This window comes from Caenorhabditis remanei, chromosome V, assembly GCF_010183535.1.
Source record: "Caenorhabditis remanei strain PX506 chromosome V, whole genome shotgun sequence".
In the NCBI taxonomy this organism is placed as follows: Eukaryota; Metazoa; Nematoda; class Chromadorea; order Rhabditida; family Rhabditidae; genus Caenorhabditis; species Caenorhabditis remanei.
Window position 1 is genome coordinate 449,317 of NC_071332.1, and position 23,165 is coordinate 472,481.

General features: G+C 36.8%; 1 protein-coding gene across 1 annotated transcript; it reads left to right on the forward strand.

Moving 5' to 3' along the window:
- Nucleotides 1-18,934: 18,934 nt before the first annotated feature.
- On the forward strand, nucleotides 18,935-21,814 carry GCK72_016468 (uncharacterized protein; the record flags this gene model as incomplete). The annotated part of the gene is made up of 5 exons (XM_003101407.2): nucleotides 18,935-19,136; nucleotides 20,020-20,138; nucleotides 20,434-20,545; nucleotides 21,151-21,614; nucleotides 21,662-21,814. 5 exons carry the CDS (start codon nucleotides 18,935-18,937, stop codon nucleotides 21,812-21,814), a joined length of 1,050 nt encoding a protein of 349 aa, XP_003101455.1.
- Between the last annotated feature and the right edge of the window lie 1,351 nt (nucleotides 21,815-23,165).

A 23,165-nucleotide genomic window follows, 5' to 3' on the forward strand; every position in this document is an offset into this window, starting at 1 on the left:
TAACTCTATTTTTAGAATATTGAATTTTAATTTCCTCTTGTCTCTCTCTCGAATATACATCCTTCCTGATAAAAGTTCTATTTCATTGCTCCCTCCTCCATCCCCCGTTTCCTCTTCCATTTTCTCTTCTTTCTCTTCCCATTCTACTGATTCCAAATGAATATTTTTACCAGAAGGTTTCTGTGGGCGCAAGAACCAGTCACTCTCATACGAGACTGTGTGTGTTTGGTCAAAGTATTTATAACACACACACATTCAAAGTTTTATGATTCATTGTATAGAAAGAGAATACAGGAATAGTTTCAATGGCATTGTGATTGAGTGAAGAAAAGGAGTTGTCTGGGGTGCCTGTGACGCGTTTTTGAAAAGAAAGCTCGTGTACTCCTCGTGGACAAGTTGAATTGAAGTGTTCGAAATTTTGACAAGTTTCAAGATGTTTTACGACTACATTTCCATTATTAATTGATTTTTTATGAATCAAACCCCGAAAAATTAACAAAAAATGGAAAAAAATAGCAGAACAATATTTTGGTGCCGTGGACTCCTCGTGGGCAAGTCGAAAATCAGTTTTTGAAATGTTTTCTCTATTTTTGATAAAAACTGGAATTTTCTGAAAAAAACCTTTTAAAATTAACAAAAAACCGACTTGAACTTGTCCACGAGGAGTACACGCGGGGTCATTTTTTTAAATAATTTTCTATCGATTTTTTATATTTTTTGCGGTTTTTTAATCGAATTAATAGCAAAAATAACGATTTCAACCTGATTAACCGAAAAAAATCATCAAAAATTGCATACATTTTGAATTTCCTTTTTGGAGCTTGTCCACGCGGAGTACACGAAGATAGTGGGAACGCGCTCCGCCGCCAACGGTTGGCACGGTGCCAAATGTCACAAAGCGTGACGCGCACGCGACGCGCGGACCTTACGCTTCGCACTGTTGTGTCGGAGTAGTAATTTAGCACATTTATTTCAAGATTTTTGTTATCAATAGAGCGCATTTGCACCTCAAACCTTACATAGTTAACATACAGTTATCTAAAACACACATTGAGTGTGTGTATGTGGTTTGAACGTTTGCCCCGAAATTCGAGCACACACACATTACGTGTTTGAGCAACAATTTCGCGGGTTTTCTTGCGGGAAAAATGGAAAAAAAAACTTTCAAGAAAAGTAATTTTTCGAAAAAAAAAAGTTTTTCGATTATTTCACACAGTAAACATACATATTACCTCTCACCTCTCATTGTGTTTGCCATCATTGACTGAAAGAAATGTTCCAGTTCGGTACAGATTGACTCCGCCCACTTTTTCGAATGAGAATTATTCGATTCGGATAGTTTTATATTTAGACATTGTCATAGTTGTTCAACTGTTTCTTGCTGATATTTTTTTTGAAAAATTTCAAATTAAAGCGCACTTGCTAAGATACCAGCTAACTGATACTTCTTGTAATCAATATAATTTCTAATATTACCAGAGTTGCAACGGGCCGGGCCGGGCCGGGCCGGGCCGAAACCAGAATTTCTCCGGCCCGGCCCGGATTTTCAGTACTAAAAAAATTCAATGTTTTTTTTCGAAAATTTTTCAAATTTTTTGGCAAAAAATTTTAAAGGGGGACACAACTAGTTCTAAATTGAGGGTTTTTGATATGAATCGATTCAGAAAGCCAGGAAAAAGATACATTTCTTTTGGTTTCATGTCTGAAAATGCGTCTAATGCGAGTTATGATACCTCAAAATGTCAAAAATCGATGCTAGTCGTGCACTTTTTCAGTACATTTCAATAGAAATTCTCCTCGTCCTACACGTGAAAGCAATATTTTCAAAAATTATCAAGAAAAATTCGAAAAATGAACATTTATGAATGCATTTCACGTTCAGACGAGGAGAATTTCTATTGAAATGTACTGAAAATATGACGACGGGGAGCGATTTTTGGAATTTTGAGGTCTCATAACTCGCTAAAACTGATTTTTTGATATTCTTGAGAAAAAATTTGGAAAATTTTCAGACAAAAAAATTATTGAAAAAAAAATTCTAGTGAAAAAAAATTCAAAAATTCAAATCCGGGCCGACCGGGCCGGGCCGGGCCGGGCTGAAACCGGGCCGGGCCGGGCCGGCCCGGCGGGCCAGCCCGGAATTTTGCAAGTATGAATATTACCGTACCTCTTGTAATTGAAAATTTCCCTTTACTTTGAAACTTTGTCACGGTATCTGGAATTTTCCTATTTACAGAATTTTATATGTATTGTGTAGACAAAATCTAGATCTTCATTTTTGTAGTTGACCACTTTTTTGTAAATCGTTTCCCTGGTAAGATATCGGCAAAAGAAAGTGCTAACCTTTTTGCGTGTGATTTTCAGCCTTTTATAACCGCCACTCTTGAAATGACTATAACTTTCTAGGGAAGACTCGTAGGAGAAAGTTGTCAACTACAAAATTGAAGATCTAGGTTTGATCTTTCAATTTCTAATGAGTTTGTTCACATTTTAGTAGTTCTTGATACCGTAACACACCCTTACTGTAGCCCAGCTGCAAACGCTGACCCATTAGACTTCAACAGATTGTAAATTTCTGGGAAGAGCCCGTACAAAAAAGTTGTCAACTAAAAAAAAATTAAGATCTAGATTTCATCTACAAAACCCATCAAGCCTAAAATATCTAGAAACTTCGTGACGGGCTCTGAAAAGCTCTAAAACTTTCCGATTCCGACTTTTCTGCTCAAAAATTCCTATTTTTTCGAATTCCTGCGATCTCATTTTCCCAAACTCTAAAGGGTTTTTTTGTATCTTTCTCAAGTGTATTTTGAACAATAACCCCCCGTACCTCAGTACTCCTCAGATCCCCCTCCTCAATAGCCCTCATTGTGTACCAAATGGATATTTTAAATACCAGTAAGCCACTCGTCAGCCTATTCTCTATTATTTTTTCTTCTCGCGTCAATACAGTCCACTTCTCTAGGGGGGGCCAGACTGTTCTCTCTTTTCAATTTACCGCCATTCTTTTCTACCTGTGACGAGACAACAATTCGTCACTTTCGGTTTCTTTATGTTGCACGTAAGTGAATGGCGAGGCACGTTTTGAAACAATAGTTTCATAACGTCATAGGTTTCAAAGTGTCCCAGCGCGATGAGTGAAAGTTCGAAGGTTTAGAATCGTTGTAGTTGCGAAATGGTGGGTTTCAAAACGACTTAGTTGTTAAGCGTCCACTGAGCAGTTGCTTGACGCCCCAGTTTCGTAATGGCGTAGTTTCAAAAGTTGCGAAACGGCACATACACCAGTTTTGAACCTTTTTCATATTGCAACCTCAAAACTGGACGTTTTGTAACTGAGACACATTGAAACTGTAACGATTTGTAAATGTTTCAATTTTTTAAACAGTTTTTTAATTTTTTCATCGAAAATGTGATAATTTTTTTATGACTTTTCAGAGTTTGTTCTAATTCTGTATCATAGTCGAAAATTTGACCTTCTCGAGAAAAAATTCTAAAAATACGAAAAAAAATTGGAACATTTCGGAACCGAGAATTTTGGTTTTGACAACAGTCCGACATGGTTTCGACCTGGCACGGTTGCTAAACGTCTCGGTTTCAAAATAGTTACATGATGGCCAATACTGATAATATGGTTTCAGAACGGACTCTCTGCGTCTCTCCCTTCCTCACACTATTTCTTCCCCTGTTCCAGTAGAGCGCGCTTTCAACATCAACACCCTCTCAATACATAAGTCTCAGATTTCTTTAGACATTTTCTTCCCCCGATAACTATCTACCAAATGTTTCTTTCACTCCCCTTAGAAACCGGGTGTCACCTGACCGGTCCATTTCAAAAAAAGAATAGAGAATTTTTCTTTTCGGAACGATGACGACGAAAAAGATGACATCTTCAAAAAAAGATGAAACCCGTTTTACATTCAACAAGAGGGAGAAAATGACCAAATTGAATTTTGAAAACGAGGAGAAGAGGAACAGATTTCGAGGGAAACTTGTTGAACTATAATTTTATTTCGAAAAAAGAAGATTTTTGGGGTCAAATTTCAATCTAGCTGCAAATTTCGGAATAAAGTTAGGAAAAGTTTGGTCTCTCACAAAAAAATCCTGAAACATCACGAATCTCCATATGATTTCGTTCGGAAAATCCAATAAATCTCGTCTCGAATGCAATAAATTTTTATGATTTGTTGAATAGTTTATGGGTAACTAAACCAGAATATTATACATTCAATTGGGGAGGAGTTTCGGAATTCATTTGTTCTCCTCCCTCCCGGTAGATCAAATGTCACTTTTCATTTTTAATCGAATCTAGATCTCCATTTTTGCAATTGGCAACTTTTTTGCACGGTTCCTCCATAAAAAGATACAAGTCCTAGTGAATAAAGTTTGAGATGCCTGTTATGGTGTTAGAATTTGTTGTCATGTTTCAATGTTATATGTATTCTGTAGATCAAACCTAGATCTACATTTTTGTAGTTGACAACTTTTTGATAGCTCTGCACGGTGTCGAGAGAGAGCGCAGAGAAGTTAGACACTCTCGCTTCTCTGCGTCACTCTCTCCCCCTCCTTATTGAGTGGAGCTCCTTTAAAGGCGCATATCTCAAAAACTAGAAGAGTTGTCAAAAAAGTGTCAACTGCAAAAATGGAGCTCTAGGTTTGATCTACACAGCCAATGTAAATTTGAAAGGATAGCAATTTTCGAAATGTTGTCAACTAACATTGATAAACTCAAGGACAAAGGTCAAAACTTGCTATCTTTCAACATACTGTAACTTTCTTGGATAGCTTTGCACAAAAAAGTTGACAACTACAAAAATAAAGTTCTAGACTTTTTCTAAGTGACCAATATACATTGGCGAATTTGCATTGTTTTATAGCTCCGTGACGAGCTCTTAGAGTTAAGGCTAGCTAAGGCGAATAATGGAAGCGGTTTGATAACAACAGTTATAATCCCTATCAAAAAAAATTTGTTCCCAAGAAATTTTTATATGGTTAGAAAGCTGAAAACGTGAGGATTCTGAATATGTTTTTAAATTTTGGTTAGTGCTAAAATGAGCCGAGTTATAACGATTTTAGTCTGGAGGCATTGAGTTGGCGAGTCTTGAAGTTGTTTAACTCGATTCACATTGTCACTATAAAAAATTTGAAAACTGATTCAGAACTTCCCATGTCTTTTCCGTCATACAAGCCTCATTTTTTTAAGTTTACGCGAATCCAAGAGAAAATGGGATTTTATGATATAAACTCGTATAAAGTTTAAAGTACAGTAATGGCCAATAACAACTTATGCCGCAGCGGACCGAGATACATCAGTTTTTAGTATAATAGCACTCCACACTTCGACGACCTTAGCGGTCAATTCGACCAATTCTAAGACTTCATAGAACACGTCTGAAAGTTTCCAGTCCAAAGCAATTTGTACTTTCTCTCCCTGTCCCCCAACTATCCGTGTCTCTAGTGGTTTCGGTACTTGACACCCTGTCCCCTCCCCGTCCTCCGATGCCATCCTCTTTTCAATTTCATGGCAACAGTATCCAATATCTTCTATTCCTCCCATTATTTCTCTTCCGAGTTACTATCCACCCCTCTTTCCCTAATATCTATCATATGATCCAGTTGGTTCGAACCAACTACTCGAGCCTCTCATAGACTGTATCAATCATCGGAGACGCAGCATTATTTGTTCTTCTGTTTGTGGGGTGAAAAAAGAAGACTCCCTCTCTCTCTCTCTCTTCCGATCGGGAAGAGCACACTGTAGAGAGCACCGCGCGAAACGTGAACCGAGGATTCACGCGAAACTTATCTCGTCGTCTGCGTCTCTCTTTCTCTCTCTATCTATGTGCTCCGGTTACTGTCTTCCTGTCTTTCTGTCTTTATGATCTACTCTTTTTTGTACAACTTTTTGGTTTTTACTGACTGATCTCTTCATTAGAAATGTCTTTTAGTTTATCTCGTGATGAGATAGAGGTTTCGAGATTTTTCGAAATTTTAGTTATTCATTTATAAACAAATGCGCTCTATTACGAAATTAGAACTATTCAGAATCTTTTTTTGTGAAATAAGTGGTTCAATAGAGCGAATTTGCATAGACAATCTTGTGACAGATGACCGAAAAAATGCAAAAATTCGGCCACCGAGTTTTATTGCTTTTTCATAAGTTTTTCGCTTCTAACGATTAAAAAAGAATGACAAAAACCTTTAAATAAAGGAATGCTTTTTTTGTTGTTTTTTTCCCAATTTTCGAAGTTTTTGACGTTTTTTAATGAGAAAAAAAGGAATTTTTGGTTGTGACACTTGTAGAAAAAAGAATTTTTCCCCAAACTGAATAGTGCGAGTATTATGTAAAAGTGCACATTTCACAGTGTAAATCACTTGAGATATGATCTCGTTCGTTTTCTCTTGAAGAAAAGAACACAAATCCGAGTTGAGCTGATCAGCGACTCACCCTCAAGTAGGCAATGTTCGTTTTCGTTTTCGTTTTGGAACGAAAAAGAAAAAAAAAGAAAAAGGAAAAGATGAACGGTTCGGTTCTTTTAAAATGATTAGCCAAACATATATTCTTGCGTCTAGTTCCCACACAATTCTTCCTAGTTTCGGTAGAGCGCGGTAGTGAAAAAAATTAGATACACTAAAAATTCATATGCACTTCACTGTACCTTCGCTAGAGCGCACTTACCCAACATAGAAAAAGCCACGCCTCCCATCAAAACCCCGCCCCCTTATTCCTCTCCTTCTCCCTCAAAAAACCCCAAAAATAGTAGCGGATGTGACAAAAAACCTAAGAGAAAAATCTCATCTTTTTTGAGTCTTCTCCTCTTCTTCTTCTTTCTTCTCCAATTTCGACATGAGATGAGACATGGGGTGAGAAATAAGGATTTGAAGAAGAAAAAAGAGACATCTTCTGTGTTGGTCAAATATGATTTTGGCCTTTGCACATCTTTTTCCTCCTTCCTTACCCATATTTGTGACACATTTGAAAACTATTTGGACGTTTCGAAACTAGTTGCAAAACTTCGCCTTTCTTGTAATCAGTATTTTCTAAAAGCGGATTAAAATTTGAGACTCATTGACTCTATTTTCTTCTTTGAATTAACAATTTATTTTTTTCAAATTCTGATCAGCTCAATTTCTTGTCAAAGTATTTATATGTAGTCACTGATCATTGAATTGGCGACTTTAATATAAAGTAAATAGAAAGAGAGTTCGGTTTACTTGTCAAACAAAAATGAAATTTTATCAGTTTCAGTTTTTCACACCTCTGAAACAAATGTATATTTTATTGTGTATTTTAGAATTTCGTCACTTGGTGCACAATTTTTTTACAATTTTTTTTGGACATTTTTGAAATTTTCATCGAAAATAGTCAGAAATTCTATGAACACTAGACTTTTAATCGGAATTTGAAAACCTTGCCGAAAATCCTACTTTTTTGCAGAAAGTTTTCAAAAATGTACTGAAACCCGGCCGTGATACTAGATTATCAATGCAGCGCGTTTGCTTAGCCTCACTTTTAATATTTGAGTTGTTTATGCATATTCTCTAAGTAAGTTCTATTTGAGTAGTAATTTCGAAAACTGTCGAAGGAGCGTAGTTGCATTCCTTAAATGTATGAAAACAAAATATTCTGGATAACAAATAAATCTCAATTTTAGTTGTCAAGTAAACTTTGATTATTAGGAAAGCGCGTTTACATTGTTTTTCAAGTTGTTAGACACTTCTTGTAATTTTAGGCAATTTCTCGAGAATTTGACCAAAAACTCCAATTTTCTTCCCGTATTCTTTTTGAGATGTGGTGTACGATTCTTTTTAAGATGTGGTGTACGAACTACTATATTTTCCTTTTTCAATATAACCAAAACGCGTCAAAGTCACTCCAGTCCAGGAATTTCCCGGTATTGCTATCATCATCACTATATAACCTTTCCTGTTTATTTACCAAAGGAAGCTTCAACAACAAATCATCATAATAAATTACTGCACACACACCCACTCACTTATAATATTTGACCACTATTATTGACCACGCCCACCGAAAAAAATATTTGGAATTTTCATAAATGGTCAAGTAACACTTTAAGACGTCAACCTCCTTATGTTTCTCTCTTATCATTTAAGTTGCACCTTCTCTAGAGTAGGCTACGTCAGTTTTTGTAGATCAAATTTTTTTTTGGAAGTTTTAGATCACACTGTTAACCCACACACACGTATTTTAATTTGATAAGGAAGAGAACAAAGTTTTTGTATATATAGATGAACTGTCCTTGTTGCTCTTCATTATTTTTCGATTCCATATTTTCCAATTTCCCCCCATACCCTTTTGATAAGAAAAATACAATAGAGACATGTCAAGCAAAAAAAAGAATTGAATAATGATTGGAATTTCTTATTGAAAAGGAGAAATGTGTCAATATAGGAAATTGGCAACATTTGCCACGCCCATTTCCCTTTATTGTGTCGTTCTCTCATTTCTTTCCCCATTCGAGAGAAGAACACTGCTGAAAGTGTCATTTCGCTCTGTTTTTATTTTTATTTGGGAGGAAGGAAAACGAAACAAATACTTTTTTGTGTCTTTTCTGATATTTCGTAATTTTTGGACATCCGTTTCACTTTTGATTTAGCTCCGTATCATCGCATGTATTTTATTTATCAGGGGGAGTCGATATTCAGCAAATTTAATTTATGTACATTAATGACCATAATTTTAATAACTTTGACCGTTTTCAGTTGAAAATGTCCAACTTTGAGAGTGTATCATGGTATCACTGATTGCCATACCAAATAAATTTTTAATGGATCGTACAGATCGAAGATAGGGCTCCATTTTTAGTTGACAACTTTTTTGTACGGGCACTCCCTAGAGAGTTACGTTAAGTAATTTCTCTCTCAAATCAACCAATTTCAGTGAAATTTTTGAGCTGTCCCCTTAAAATGACAATATCTCTCTAGGGAGTGAGTACCCATACAAAAAAGTTGTCAACTTCAAAAATGGAGCTCTACTTTTGATCTGCACGATCCATTGAAAATTTACATTGTGGAACAACCGTTTAGAGGTTGCCAAGGAATTGCTACGTCAGCAACTAGTATACCAGCTTCTGTGACGTGAACAAAATTGTAGACATATGCATAGGAAATTACCTAATTAATGAAGGTATACAACTGTTTCCGGCGCATTGTCTATATCCCCCATGTTACCAATACTAGTGATACCTAATCTAGTCATCAAATGTTCCAGACTCACACACATTTTGGAGTCTTCTGATTATATCGGTGCCAGGTACCCCTAGCACCTCTAGGGCATCACGGAATTGTAGGTAGGAATACAAACGTGATTTTTTTCTTGGAGATCAGTCTGCTCAGAACTCCGCTATATATAAGGCGAGGAGAATAGGATTTTTCATTGGTATTTGTAGACGGTGAGATTAATGCCTGGATTCTCAGCAAGTGCACTCCATTGATAGTTTTCTTGTAAGGTACTTCCATTGCTAAACTCTAGGTGCCTGCGCTCCACTGCCAACATTCTCAATAGAGCATTTTTGTCACAATAGCCGAATCAACCTCTGACGTCTTTCGAATCACCTCTGACGTCTTCTACCCAGACACTTTCAATTTCCGGCTCATTACGGTTTCTGAGCACCGGAATCTCGTCAATTCCAGTTACAGTATGCCCCCATCCCCCACGAATTCTCTTCTTCATTTTATTTCGTCGTTTTCTTCTTCTTCTAATTTCCTCCTCTCCTCCCACTTCTATTCCATCATGATCTATGTTCCATGCCTGCGTCTCTCCGTCCCACACACTCTCTCGCCATGTCATCCACGTGTTGCGAGAAGCATAAAAGCAATCTTCTTCTCCTTCTCACCATATGTTTGAAATTTGACTTTTTCTCGATTTTGCACAGAATAAAATGGAAAAATTGCAGGCGAGCTCCAAGTGACGAAGAAGTGCTCATTGCTCACCGCGAGTTTCCATTTTTAGTTTTTTCAAGAGGGGACGGGGGATTACTGTAGCCGTCCCCTCAATACGTCTTCATCGTTTTTGATCTTTTCTTGAAGATGTTTCTCTGTTTGCTCCTTCACTTCCTGCTCCATGATTCTTTTCCGTTTTTCGTTTTCCGGATTTTATTGCCTTTTTGGCTTTCATCTTTCTGGAGAGCAATGACATCATCACAAGGAATTTTTTGTTTTATTTCGGTGTCGTTTCGAGATTTTTTGGGGTGGAAAAGAGAACAATGAGGAATTTAAAGGAGGACTGAAGTCATCTTTTTTTATTTCAGATTCTGATACTTCAGAAAATTCTGAGCAACTTTCATCATTGGAGCATGTGCTAAAAAACGCTCTAAATGCCCTAAATTCACGTTTTCTTGGCTCAAAAGGAGCCTAGATGGAAGAGTTTTCCCACGCGAATTTTCGCCCCCGTGTAGTCCTCTCGGACAAAAATATTTCTTTTTATTTCTCGATTTTTCGTTTTCTTGCTTTTTTCAACAAATTTTCGTGTTTTTTTCAATTTATATCATAAAAAAAGAAGAAAAAACACGATATTTTGCGGAAAAAGGCCAAAAAACAAAAAATCGAGAAATTAAAAGAAATAATTTTGTCCGAGAGGACTACACGGAGGAAGAAATTCGCGTGGAAAAACTCTTCCATTTAGGCTCCTTTTGAGCCGGGAAAACGTGAATTTAGGGCATTTAGAGCGATTTTTAGCACATGCTCCAATGATGAAAGTCGTTCAGAATTTTCCGAAGTATCAGAATCTGAAATAAAAAATATGACTTCAGTCCTCCTTTAATGAAATTCGGTTAGGACATAAAAAGTTCGGGTTGAATTATTCATGGTTTGAACTTGGAAATTTTGGAATTTTTTTTTGAAAAAGTTCAATGTTGGCTGCAGAGGCGAGGAAATTAAACATTGGAAACATTTTTTCCCAATCTTCATGATTCTGGTGCTTCGAACGTTTTGAGATTTTCAAAATTTTTTTGCTACCTTGAAATCCAAGAACCTTGTATCGTAACCGGAGTCCGTAAGTCCGTTCCATTGGTAAATTTGGTAGCTTGCTATTTTCGGAGTTTTAAAGCAAAAGTTTGAAGAATAATGGTAAACTCCGAAATTTCATCCAACATTCAGATCACTGTGAAAGCAAACCGAGGATTCGATAGTTTCCCATTTTTAACTAAATTCCATGCCTCAAAGTTTACAAAAAATTCTGAAAAAAAGAACGCAAACAACCCCCCCCCCTTTGAACAAAATTTTGAACCAAAATTTCAAAAAGAGAATATGTGTGGTAATTCAAGCTTTTTTATTCTGAAATTTCGAAAGTTCAAAAAAATTAGTTAAAGAATGAGTACCCATTTTTGAAGGCCGTTCCAACAAACCGCCCCCATTTTTGCCAAGTCTGTTATTTTTAGATTTTAAAATCCCAGCTTCCTCCTTCTCCTAATTAACCAATTCCCCCTCTCAATGTTTCATTTTCATCCTTATGTTAGCTCCATCTCTTTCCCTCCACCAATTTCCAAAACCAATTCGTCATACCCTTCTCCACCAGACGCCTTTCTCTCTCTTCCCAAAAAAAAACAATGAACTTCTTCAATCTACGTCACCTCTGTTTTCCTTGTTCTTCTCATTTTATTTTATTAAAAAATTTGAAGAGGTTCAAGAATAATTGAATTCTCTCCTCTTCTTCTTGTGCTCCTCAAGAGACCACGCCCCTTTGAGGACCCCCAAAAAGTGTGTTCAAAACAAAAAACACAAAAAATTGCGTTTCACAACAAAAGGCGAAGAGTTGTGCTTTCATCTTTCTACATGTTTTCTTTCTACACAGATTTCCCCTCTTTTTCCGTTTTCCCTTTTTTTGCCAGCAATCTTTTTTCAATTTTGTTCCCAAAAGTTTGGCTATTCATTGACTCCCCCCCCATGCATCATCATTCCCCACTTTTAGTCATTCGTTACCCTTCGTCGGAACTCGCCAAAGTTTCAAAGTTCACTGCTCATTTCATCTTTTGAGAGAAGAAGAGCCTTCCGTTGCTCATCTCATGTGTACCTAAATGATTGTCCTGTTCGAAAAAGTTTTGGCAGAGAGAAGTTTCACACGCTCTGACGAGTTCTCAAACAGAGCTTTTTTGCTAGGTGATTTTTGAACAGGTTTAGGTGAAAGGGTTACTGTTTACAGTGTAAATTGCTCTAAGATTTGATATTTTTGTCAATGCCAAAATTTCCAAACTTTGAGCTCACAGGCATTCTCCCAGAATTCTGAAATTGTTTACACTTAAAGTCACAATCTAGGCCTATAGGCTTTTTTTTAGCTTTAGGCTTTTTATAGCTTTGCTTGCTTTTGAGATACAGTCGATTGAAAGTTATGCCTCATTCCTTAAATTGGCCTACTTTGAAAGCCCACCACAGTATCAGAAATTATCCTGTTATTACAAAATTTGTATTTGTTGTATAGATTAAACTTAGATCTCTATTTTTGGCACCTACCGTTCACCTACAGTTTCAACACCTACCGTTCAACGCATATGTCTCAAACCTTAACAGAGATATCAAAAAGTTTTCAACTACAAAAAAGAAGTTATAGACGTATTTTTACATTACTATAAAATTTGGACCCGTCGGAACAAAATAGGATTCCAGGTCGTAGTCACCATCGTTCTGGTTTTCTGTTCTCCTTCTCCTTCTTCCAACTCTTTTTTTCTCCTTCACTAGAAATAATGATGTAATCTGTGTGGGTAAGTAGACAGTATACAATGAGGATGGTGCAAAATCGGTACGAGAGAGACAGGAAAGAGAGGTAAATTCACAAACATCGGATTAGCGGGGAAGAGAGAATTTGTGAGGGTTGACCTCCCGAATGTCATGTGATTATTTCATTTTCCAAACTTTCCACCCTCGCAAAACTCGTCGGAAATGGTTTATGATATCGGAAAAAAGTTTGGTGGAAGAAGAACATGACAACTGTTGGTGTTGATCAGTTTTTTGTCTGATAAGTGTGATCTATGTGTTTTTATTTCTGTTAGTACGCTTTTTTATATTTTTAGTAGGTTTTGTGGTGCCGCGCTAGAGCGTGTTATTGAGATCTATAGTTTTTTCTTTTAATTTTTTTGAATAGACCAAAACTAAACCTCCGTTTTTGAAATTGAAAACTTTTTGGCACGGGCCTTCCCTAAAAAGTTAGACAGCTGGGATTGAAATCATGCATCAAAAAATTGGTAAACTTTGAAGACATGAGAAAACCTACCAATGTGTTCCTGTAAACCCAAATTATGTGATCGTATAGATCAAATCTAGAACTACATTTTTGCAGTTATAAACGTTTTGATAGTTCGCCTAGGTATTTAGATATGCGCCTATAAAGGAACTCCACTCATTAAGGAGCGGGAGAGAGACGCAGAGAAGCGAGAGTGTCTAACTTCTCTGCGTCTCCCTTTCTCTCTCTCTTAGTTTCAATTGCTCCCGTTTGAAGGAGCGTATCTTAAAAGCTAGCAGAGATATCTAAAAGTTTTGAACTATAAAAATAGAGATCTAGGTTTGATCTATACAACCAATGTAACTTTAAATGTTAAAAAAGTAATTTTGATGTGCTGCCTTGATGTTAAAGTTGACTAATTTTACTGAATTTTTGACTTCCCATATCTCAAAAGCGTCAAGAGCTATCAAAAAGTTGTCAACTGCAAAAATATAGTTCTCAATTTGCTGAATAAGACCCACCTAAATTTTTTTCAAATACTGAGGTAGTCCAGGGTGCCGTGACGCGCTCTTAAACATTTTTATTTGCAAACTATTTTTCTAATTAGTGCTATAAATCTACTGTTATCAATAGTATCTACGGTTTGAATGAAAGTTACTATACTTTTCTAGACTAAAATTATAATCCTCACACAAAGTGTCTGGGTAGAAGACGTCAGAGGTGATTCGAAAGACGTCAGAGGTTGATTCGGCTATTGTGACAAAAATGCTCTATTGAGAATGTTGGCAGTGGAGCGCAGGCACCTAGAGTTTAGCAATGGAAGTACCTTACAAGAAAACTATCAATGGAGCGCACTTGCTGAGAATCCAGGCATTAATCTCACCGTCTACAAATACCAATGAAAAATCCTATTTTTACAGTCATTGTTGTCCTTGAATCGGATTATTTCATGTTTCGAACATTTTCAAATATTTTCTTGTTCTTTTCATCGTATTTTTCATGTTTCGCTTGTCACACGCATCTCGTTCCCTCTGTAACCTGAGTACTAGATATTCCACGCTGCTGCTCACAAAGAGTCCAGGTCAAAAACCGAAAGAGAGGTCGTTTCTTTCGGAAAACTTTTATTTTCCTGTTTTTTTCTACTTTTTTTTTCTTCTTGCTCAAGTCAATTCTTTTTGGAGCAGGAAATGAGGGTGTGTGGGTGCGTGCCACTAAATATCCGGTGAATGACCCCAAAGAGAAAAAAAAACATATTTTCGAGAATGACAATGACTCTCTGAAAATGAAATTGTTCCTGGAATCACTTATCGCGACCGAAAATCTGGAATTTTAAGAGCTCATTATAACATTTTTTCCCTATACTTCTCCACGTTTCATTCCTGATTAATTGCCGTACCGCCCATCTCCGAGTCAGTTGTTGTTTTTAGTTTTTAGTTTTCTTTCTCCCCATCCCTTCCTTTCCAATTTCTATTTTTATGAGGTTCACATCCAATTGAGCTGTCTGAGACATGACGGGGGAGTTATGTTTTTTGATTTTGAGGTGATCCATGAGATTTGAAAAAAAAGAATTAAGTATTCACGAAAGTTCGGAAAACGGAGATTCCTTATTTTGAGGTCAGTGGGCATTTTTGGTCTATCTTGAGCTTAGATGGGGACAGCACCCTTCCCCATAAACCAAAAAAATTAAATTTTGCAAAACCCCTCTACCGCATATTTTTCTATTTTCTTTATTTTATAGGGATTTATAAAGTTTTAGAGCCGAATTTCTTTCATTATTCAGTATACCTAACTACCTTTGATGCTACAAACAATGCCAACATGTCAGAAATTTTGAAGAAGAACTTCATTATCAACGAAGCGCGTTCGCATAGCTTATTTTGCCTTTTCTATGCAGGATTTGAAAATTTAAAAAACTTTTTCACTACAATTTTTTTTGCAAAATTTTTATATCCCTCAAAAATCTTTTAAACCTTCAAAATATTAGTCTTAAGAAGTTTTTTTCTTCCAAAAAAAACGGGAAATTTTTTTTCAGTACTGAACTTCAGGGCTGGCCCGTTGCAAGTCTATAAATCTATCTGCTCCTCAATATACGAACTTTCAGAAAATGCACCAGAACTTGCACCCACTGTGAACCCATAGCCTAACATTCTCCAAATATGTAATTCAAAACTAGCAAAACCCGACTCAAATAAGTTTTTTCTTTGTTTCCCTACTAGACGAAAACCATTTGTTTTTCTTCGCTTCCAAATTTACGACACGCTGCTCCCTCCTACAACTCTTCCTTAGTCAAATGACGTGGCAAAAAAAGGTCGAACCCTCATGATATCCCCCTGAGAATTCGTTTTCTCCAGATTTTCTTCTTCTTCTTCTTCTTCCCCCTTTTGACTTGCCAATGTACCTTGTTCCGGAAAGAACTTTTTATATACACATTTCTTGCCCCTTTGGGAATTACACTTGTTGAAAAAAACTCTGCATCAGAATCTCATTATCTCTTCCTGCTCTTCAACATCTCCAAAAAAGATTTTCTCATTTTTTGCACGCAGTTTTAAAGATCTAATTGTAATTTCTCAAGTACTTCCTTCCTCCAAGCTCCCAAACACGAATATTCTGTTTCTAAAATAATATAAAAGATCAAAAATGATGTCATCTCGGATACTAAAAGAGTAGGTAGTAGGAGGAATCCACTAATAACTTATTCATCTTCCCTGATGCGATCTTTCTGGTTTTTTGACGTTTAAAATAGAGAAAATGTCTCGTAATTTTGAGTGAGATGGAGCGCATTTGCATAGGCAGTGCGTTCACAACTGGCAATACCGCTAGCTGATAAATTTTCGATCAGGGTTCAATTCCCAACATCTCTCTTTCTTTTTTGCTAATTTTTATCAACATGATTTATTAAAAATTAGTGCGGTTTTTCCAAATCTTTTACTGAAATCAGAAAAAGTGTGTGCTTCCGCGTACAAAAAGAGCACAGATTGAGCAGTAACAACTGTCGGGGGTGGAAGAGAAACATGTGTGAGAGCTATCCGAGAGCTATTGGCAAAACAACAACACACAAACTTTTTGATTTCTTTTCCTCCCAATCAATTTCTGGTACAAAGACCGAAAGTTTTAGTTTTGATCGAATTATGTTCTATTTTCTGAAAAAGTCATTAGTCCCCTCCACCCACAGTTTTCTTAAATTGAATGACCTTCCCGAAGTGATTAGGTAATTTGGTTCTGAACACAAACTGGACATTACTTTGAGAAGAAGAGGAGGAGGATCTGGTTTTTTAAGACATTGTAAAATGGTTTTCTCGGGTTACGGTGTCAGGGACTGTCCTAGTGGGTCTTTAATTTTTTGGCTGACAGTTGCAGTTTTCATGCGAAAAACTTTTGAATTTGCAGTAAATTGCATCACAACATCTGAAAATGTAAGAAAATCATGAATTTCACAGTTTTGCGCTGAAAACCACTAAAACCCGCTAAAAATTGATATTTATATGTTGAAAATCACTTCAACTTTCGGAATGCAAAAATAATCACGAGTCGTAAAGTCTCGTAAAACTACACTGTCAGATTTTTCAACTGTTTCTATCCCGTAAATCGACACTAAGCGTCGCAAATTTCACCCTAATTTTTGTAAATATACACCTGTTTCTCAAAACCTAAAACAGCTATAGAAAAGAAAACATTTCCAATTTTTATAGATCATTCAGCACTCTTAGTCAGCACTCTTAATAATATGCAATTTTACAAATAAATTATGCAACAACTTTCTCATTTTGCTGCATGATGCTATTTATCTCGAAAATCTGAAAATCCTCTCCTTCCGTTTAAGCAGCTGCTCCGTCCATGAGTCAGTTCAAAATTTTCCTCCTTCTCTGTCTATTTTCTTTCCCCCAAATCGCATTCGGAGCTTGTCAGCACCGCTTCCTCCTAAGTCGTCATCTGCCACATTTTGATGATGGATCATTCTCCATTTTTCTTATTTTTTCGCCATTGTCAAGGTGCATAATTCCATAGATTCAGAAGAAGAAGGCGCGCATCTTCTTCTTCTTAAAACAATTCTTCATTTCTTTCCACTTCCTTGTCTAGTCTCTACGGTGTCACCATAGTTGTCATAAGCTTCCCCCACACAAAAAAAGAAAAGAAAAATGTTTTCGGCTTTCTTTTCTGCAAAAGTTTACTTGTTTTTTTTGCCTTTGTTTTGAGAGGAACACGACGGATTAGAGGTCTTTTTGGGTGCTGTTACAGGGAATGGGTGTTCCAGAAAATGAGAAAACATATGCAAGGTTCAAACAACTAGAATGAGTTGGCTTTTTTATGCTCCGCCCATTTGTGGGCGGAGTCTGATTTTCCTTTTCTAGTTTTTACTAGGTTTTCTATAGAAATTATTAGAACTGATTTTTTTAAATATATTTTGGGAAATCCTCCCGCATGAGGCATCATTGACTGATTTTTCTTGTTGTCAATTTTTTTTTACATATCCTTCCAAAAAAAGTTATAGAATCGCAAATTATCCAACTTGAAACAAGTGTGCCAGACTCAACATAGTTACCAACTTTGAGCACCTGTAACAGCCTCATAAAATGACCAATAATCCCAAAATTTATTGAGTCATATAAATCAACTCTAGACCTCTATTTTAGTAGTTGAAAGACTTTTTGTACGGGTACTCTCTGAAGAGTTATGATCATTTTAAGACGATAGCTCAAAAATCGCACTTGTATTTTGCTTGCCATATTGTCCCACCGTGTCAAAGTTTATTGTGTCACAAAGATCTTCATTTTTGTAGTTGACAACGTTTTGATAGTGTTCTTAGATACTGAGATATGACGGTTGTCCCATGAACGATGAGAGAGCGCGCGCAGAGAAGACAGGCACTCTACCTTCTCTGATTCCTTTTCTTCTCTTGCAAATTACACCCTATCTTTGAAACCGCGTATTTCAAAACCAAGAAAAGCTATCAAAATGCTTTCAACTACAAAAAGAAAGCTCTATTTTTAATCTATACAGCCAATGTAGTTTTGTATTATTTGGGTTGGTCGTTGTCATGCAAAATCCCTTTAAAGTTGGGCTTTTTTTTCAAATTTTTACCCAAAATCTATTTTTAAGCATTTCAAGAATGACAGATGTTCTTAGTAAATTTAGTATAGCTATATAACCAAGATAAATACATTTTCTTTCTTTTTTTTTTAGTTTTTTTCAAGGGACCGCTTCATTGTTCGCTCCTCTTCTTCTAAACTACTAACTCATAAATATTCTCTACCACACATTGAAAAAACATGACTGTTTTTTTCACTATTCCCTCAATAACAACTCCCCCTCCTTTTAAAATCCAATCGGTCGCCCGTTGACCACATTCATTCATTCTCCCACCTCCGTATATATGCAAATCAGTTACACATCCTAGTACCGTCCTCTTGGACGACTTAGGAGGCTCCGCCCACTTTGAATGTTTGAAAAAATATAATTTGTTATTTTATTTCTTCATCTCTGAACCTATCCTTGCAGAAAGATGATAAAGACCGATTGGTGGTCATCATCAATTCCGACCGCGCCCAAAAATCTTTGTCTGTCTCTCTGCGTCTCACTCTCTCTATCTCATTTCCATCACTTCAATTTTTTGATTCTCCACCTCCCCCCTAACACCTTCTATTCTTCTTCTTCTCGTCCAACTTTAGTCACACAGCATTTCGAGTTTAATCAGCCATGACCACTCGTCTCTCTCTATTATGAATCATTTTGACCCAGAATCTCTATTCTATATCAAATTTCAGCCAAATGATGCGCCGCAAAAACTCATCTTCAAGCTTCGGAGAGCTCAACATCGATCAACTCATTTCGACACTGGTGGCTGTGAAGCCGTGGCACAAGACACTGGATGTGACGGAGAACGAGATCCGAATGGTTTGCGTCTTGGCCCGACAGATTTTCATGCATCAACCGATGTTGTTGGAGTTGGAACCTCCTCTTAAGATTGGAGGTGAGAATTAGATCTATGTTTTTCATTAACATCGAGTCCCTTCTTAATCGGATATGTTACAAAAATGTATCTGTCTAATCTTTAATTTTTCAATTTCCTGTTTGTGTGCCTGATCTGCTCGATGGTCAGGTGTAGGACATGTTGTTTTTATTAAATTGGAGTTACTTTGGTAGAATAGATTTTCACTGGCCTGAAAAACAGGGAACTGTGAAAATAGGTAGAATTTAAACCAGTGTAACTCGATCGAAACTCGTCCACCCGTTTCAAATTTACATATGTTTTATGTATTTAATTCAAACCTAGAATATTATTTTTTTAATGGACCTAATTTTTAGATGCCGGGTGTCTCTAAATAGATATACAGTAATGACCATAATTCTAACAACTTTGGCCGTTTTCAGTTGAAAAAGTCCAACTTTAAGAGGATATCATGGTATCACTGATTGTCTCACCAAATAAAATTTTAAAGGATTATTCAGATCAAAAATAGGTCTCCATTTTCGTAGTTGACAACTTTTTTGTACGAACACTCTCTAGCAAGTTACGCATCGACAAAGTAATTTATCTCTCAAATCGACCAGTGCAATTTTAGAGCTGTCGTCTTAAAATGACCATAACTATCTAGGGATTGTCCGTACAACAAAATTGTCAACTACAAAAATTCAGACTTGTTTTAGATATGTATGATTTACTAAAAACTTTCACGATGGGACAATCAGTAATACCGTAACACATTCTCAAAGCTGGACAATCTCAGTTGAAACAACAAAAGTTTTTAGAATACTAAACGTTTCAAATAAGAACTTTAATTTTGGCTCTTCTCTGGCTTCACAGCGCACTCTCAAAAGTTGCCTTACTGAAATCCTCATATATATTTTTCCAGGAGACATCCACGGTCAATTCGCAGATCTTCTTCGCCTATTCAACCTTGCCGGATATCCACCAGAGTCAAATTATCTCTTCCTAGGAGATTATGTAGATCGAGGACCGAAAAGTATCGAGGTTTGTTCCTTTTATATATATAATGATCATAAATCATGAGTCACTACTCGAAAACCTTTTTTGACGGTCACTCCCGTTGAATGATGACTGACGTTTTTCTCAACACGATTAACACTATGTTCAGTCGCCACACTTGAATTCATTCATTCAACAAAATGCTGCCATTCAAATAGTTTTTTTTCCTTTCTGTTGAGTGAATGATGGAAGGAAAAAATCCTATAATTGCATAGCCCCCAACAGTCTGCCGTATACAAAAATGACGTTTTAGATTTCAAAAAACAAAACAAAATTTCAGACGATCGTCCTGTTGTTGTGCTATAAAATCAAGTATCCGAACAACTTTTTCCTGTTGCGTGGCAATCACGAAGTGGCCAACCTCAATAGGATTTATGGATTTTATGACGAATGTAAGTGGCTGGAACGCGCGTATGGAAATCGCATTGTATCATATCTCTGGGCTAGAAACGGAGAAATGAAATTGGATATGAGAAAATGAGAAATGTTTCGAAGGATGTGACGGTGTTATTTAGGGAATATCGCAGAGAGAGAAAAGAAAACATGGGTTCTGGCTTCTCTGCGTCTCCCCGTTGTTCTAGTTACCCAACTTGGGAGGCGTATATCTCGAAATCTAAAATAGCTATCAAAAAGTTGTCAACTACAAAAGTAATCTACTTAAAATTTTACACATTTTATTAGTTGATAGTTTTTTAATAGCTTTTTTAGATTTTGAGATATGAGCGGTTAAAGATGAGCGACGCAAACTGTGAAGGGGCTACCTTCTTCTACAAAACGATATCAAAAAGTTGACGTTATCTCGCATTTTCGAAAAATATACATGTCCTTTTAAAAGATGAATCTCCTGAGAAAAATTTTTCACAAAAAAGTTGTCGACTGCAAAAAAAGTAGACCAAAAGTTGATCTGTTCGAAATGTATAAATTCTGAATTTCGGGACATCATGCAACAATATTAGCCCAAAAACTACCAAAAATCTTCAAATATTATAATTTTCAGGCAAACGGCGTTACAGTGTAAAACTATGGAAATGCTTCCAAGACGTGTTCAATTGTATGCCAGTCGCCGCACTCATCGACAACAAAATCTTCTGTTGCCACGGCGGTCTCTCACCGAATCTTCGCTCTCTCGACCAACTAAAACGCCTTTCCCGTCCATGTGATGTTCAGGAGACTGGTCTTTTGTGTGACGTTCTTTGGTCGGATCCCGATGCGACTGTAGTTGGATGGGCGCCAAATGAGCGGGGTGTCAGTTATGTGTTCGGTGTGGATGTGTTGGCTCAATTCCTGCAAAAAATGGATTTGGATATAGTTGTCAGAGGGCATCAAGTCGTTGAGGACGGATATGAATTCTTCGGCAGACGTGGACTGGTTACGGTATTCTCAGCTCCCAATTACTGTGGAGAGTTCGATAATGCAGGCGCAGTGATGAATGTCGACGAGAACCTTTTGTGCTCCTTCCAGGTGAGACACCAAATTCGAAAATAATTCAAATTCTGAGAAAATTCCAGATCCTAAAACCCCAATCGCAACTTGTCATGGACGCCGCGCTAGCCGAAAAACAGAATAACTTCGTGGCGAATCTCGCCGGAATGGCGAATATAAAGATAGAGCAGAAGCCGGCGCCAATGATTCAGAAACGATTCCGACGTGGAATGTTGTAAATATATTATTTCTGTATTTAGATTTCTGTTTAGTTTGGGCCGTCACGGCCTATTTGCCCCCTCTCTCATGCTTAGCTTTATTTTGATTGAAGCAGTTCAGTTAAATAATGTTGTTCTTTCCCCCTGAATCCCCCTTTGCAAATGCGCTCTACCGGACTGTCATGGTCAGTCGACGCAGAGTTGTCCATTAGAGTGCGTTTACATCCTTCCCCTTCAATCCATCACTTTTGCTGTCCCGGGTCGCCCCTATTCTTTTCCCTGTTCCCCCGTAGCTTTTCCGGTTTTTCTTCTGTGAAATTCGTGTTTTTTTGTCTCTTGTTCTGTATTATCCCAAAATCATCGAAAAAATTCAAAACGATATCAACTCTTGTGCATATTCATTTCTCCGCCTCCTTTTGGTCCCCCTTTTCAATTTAATATTTTTTGCTGAAAATATTGAAGCGGGTCTTCAATAAAACATTGTACATTGGGAAATGTTACAACATTTTAATAAAAAATCATATTGAAGAAAGTCACGGGAGGAAGACGACTATTGCTCATTGTAATGAAAATGAAAAGAGAAAGATTGTGTACACACGTGGTATTGTGATGAGCAATATCAATATGTGAAAACTTTGAGCATGAAGAAAAATAGAAAGATAATTGAAAAATGGGACAGAAATAGATTTTCACTCAGTTACCGTAATACATAAAGTAGCAATCATAAGACTTCTTTAAAATTTTTTTTGAATTTTTCATCAAGAATAGCCAGAAATCCTAAGTGCATTCGACTTTTAATCGAAATTTGAAAACATAGTTAAAAATTCGACTTTTTTTGCAAAAATGTCATTTTTTCACTGAAACCGGGGCCGGTCTATGTCTGTCGCAGGTATTTTGCCAACCACAAAAATGAAAAAAGTTGATTGGAAAAAACATATTTTTCACAGTAGGGCACAGTAATAAAATTGAAGACCCCTACTGAAGGTGAATACTTAAATTATCTTTGATGAACGATGTTCAAGATGCAGATATTGCGAATCTAGATTCTCCAGAATTTCTATTTCATACTCACAAGACAATGTCCAACTGGGAAGATGAAACCGGGAAAATGTAAAAATGAGATAAAACTTTTTGTAGTTGAACAAAATTTGAAAGGAGCTTCAGAATTCTCCAGTATTCCAGCAATTTCGCAAAACCTTCTATTTAGTAACTTCCCCATCATTTTCTGAAATGGTATACCCCGAATTCCAGGTTTATTATTATTATTGTACTGCCAAAGGTCGAGCACCTTGGTTAGAGAGTTCTAGGATCCGGTGCCTGTAGTGAGAGCACGTCGTCTTGCTGAACTCCGGATCTACCTTGATTGTTGTTG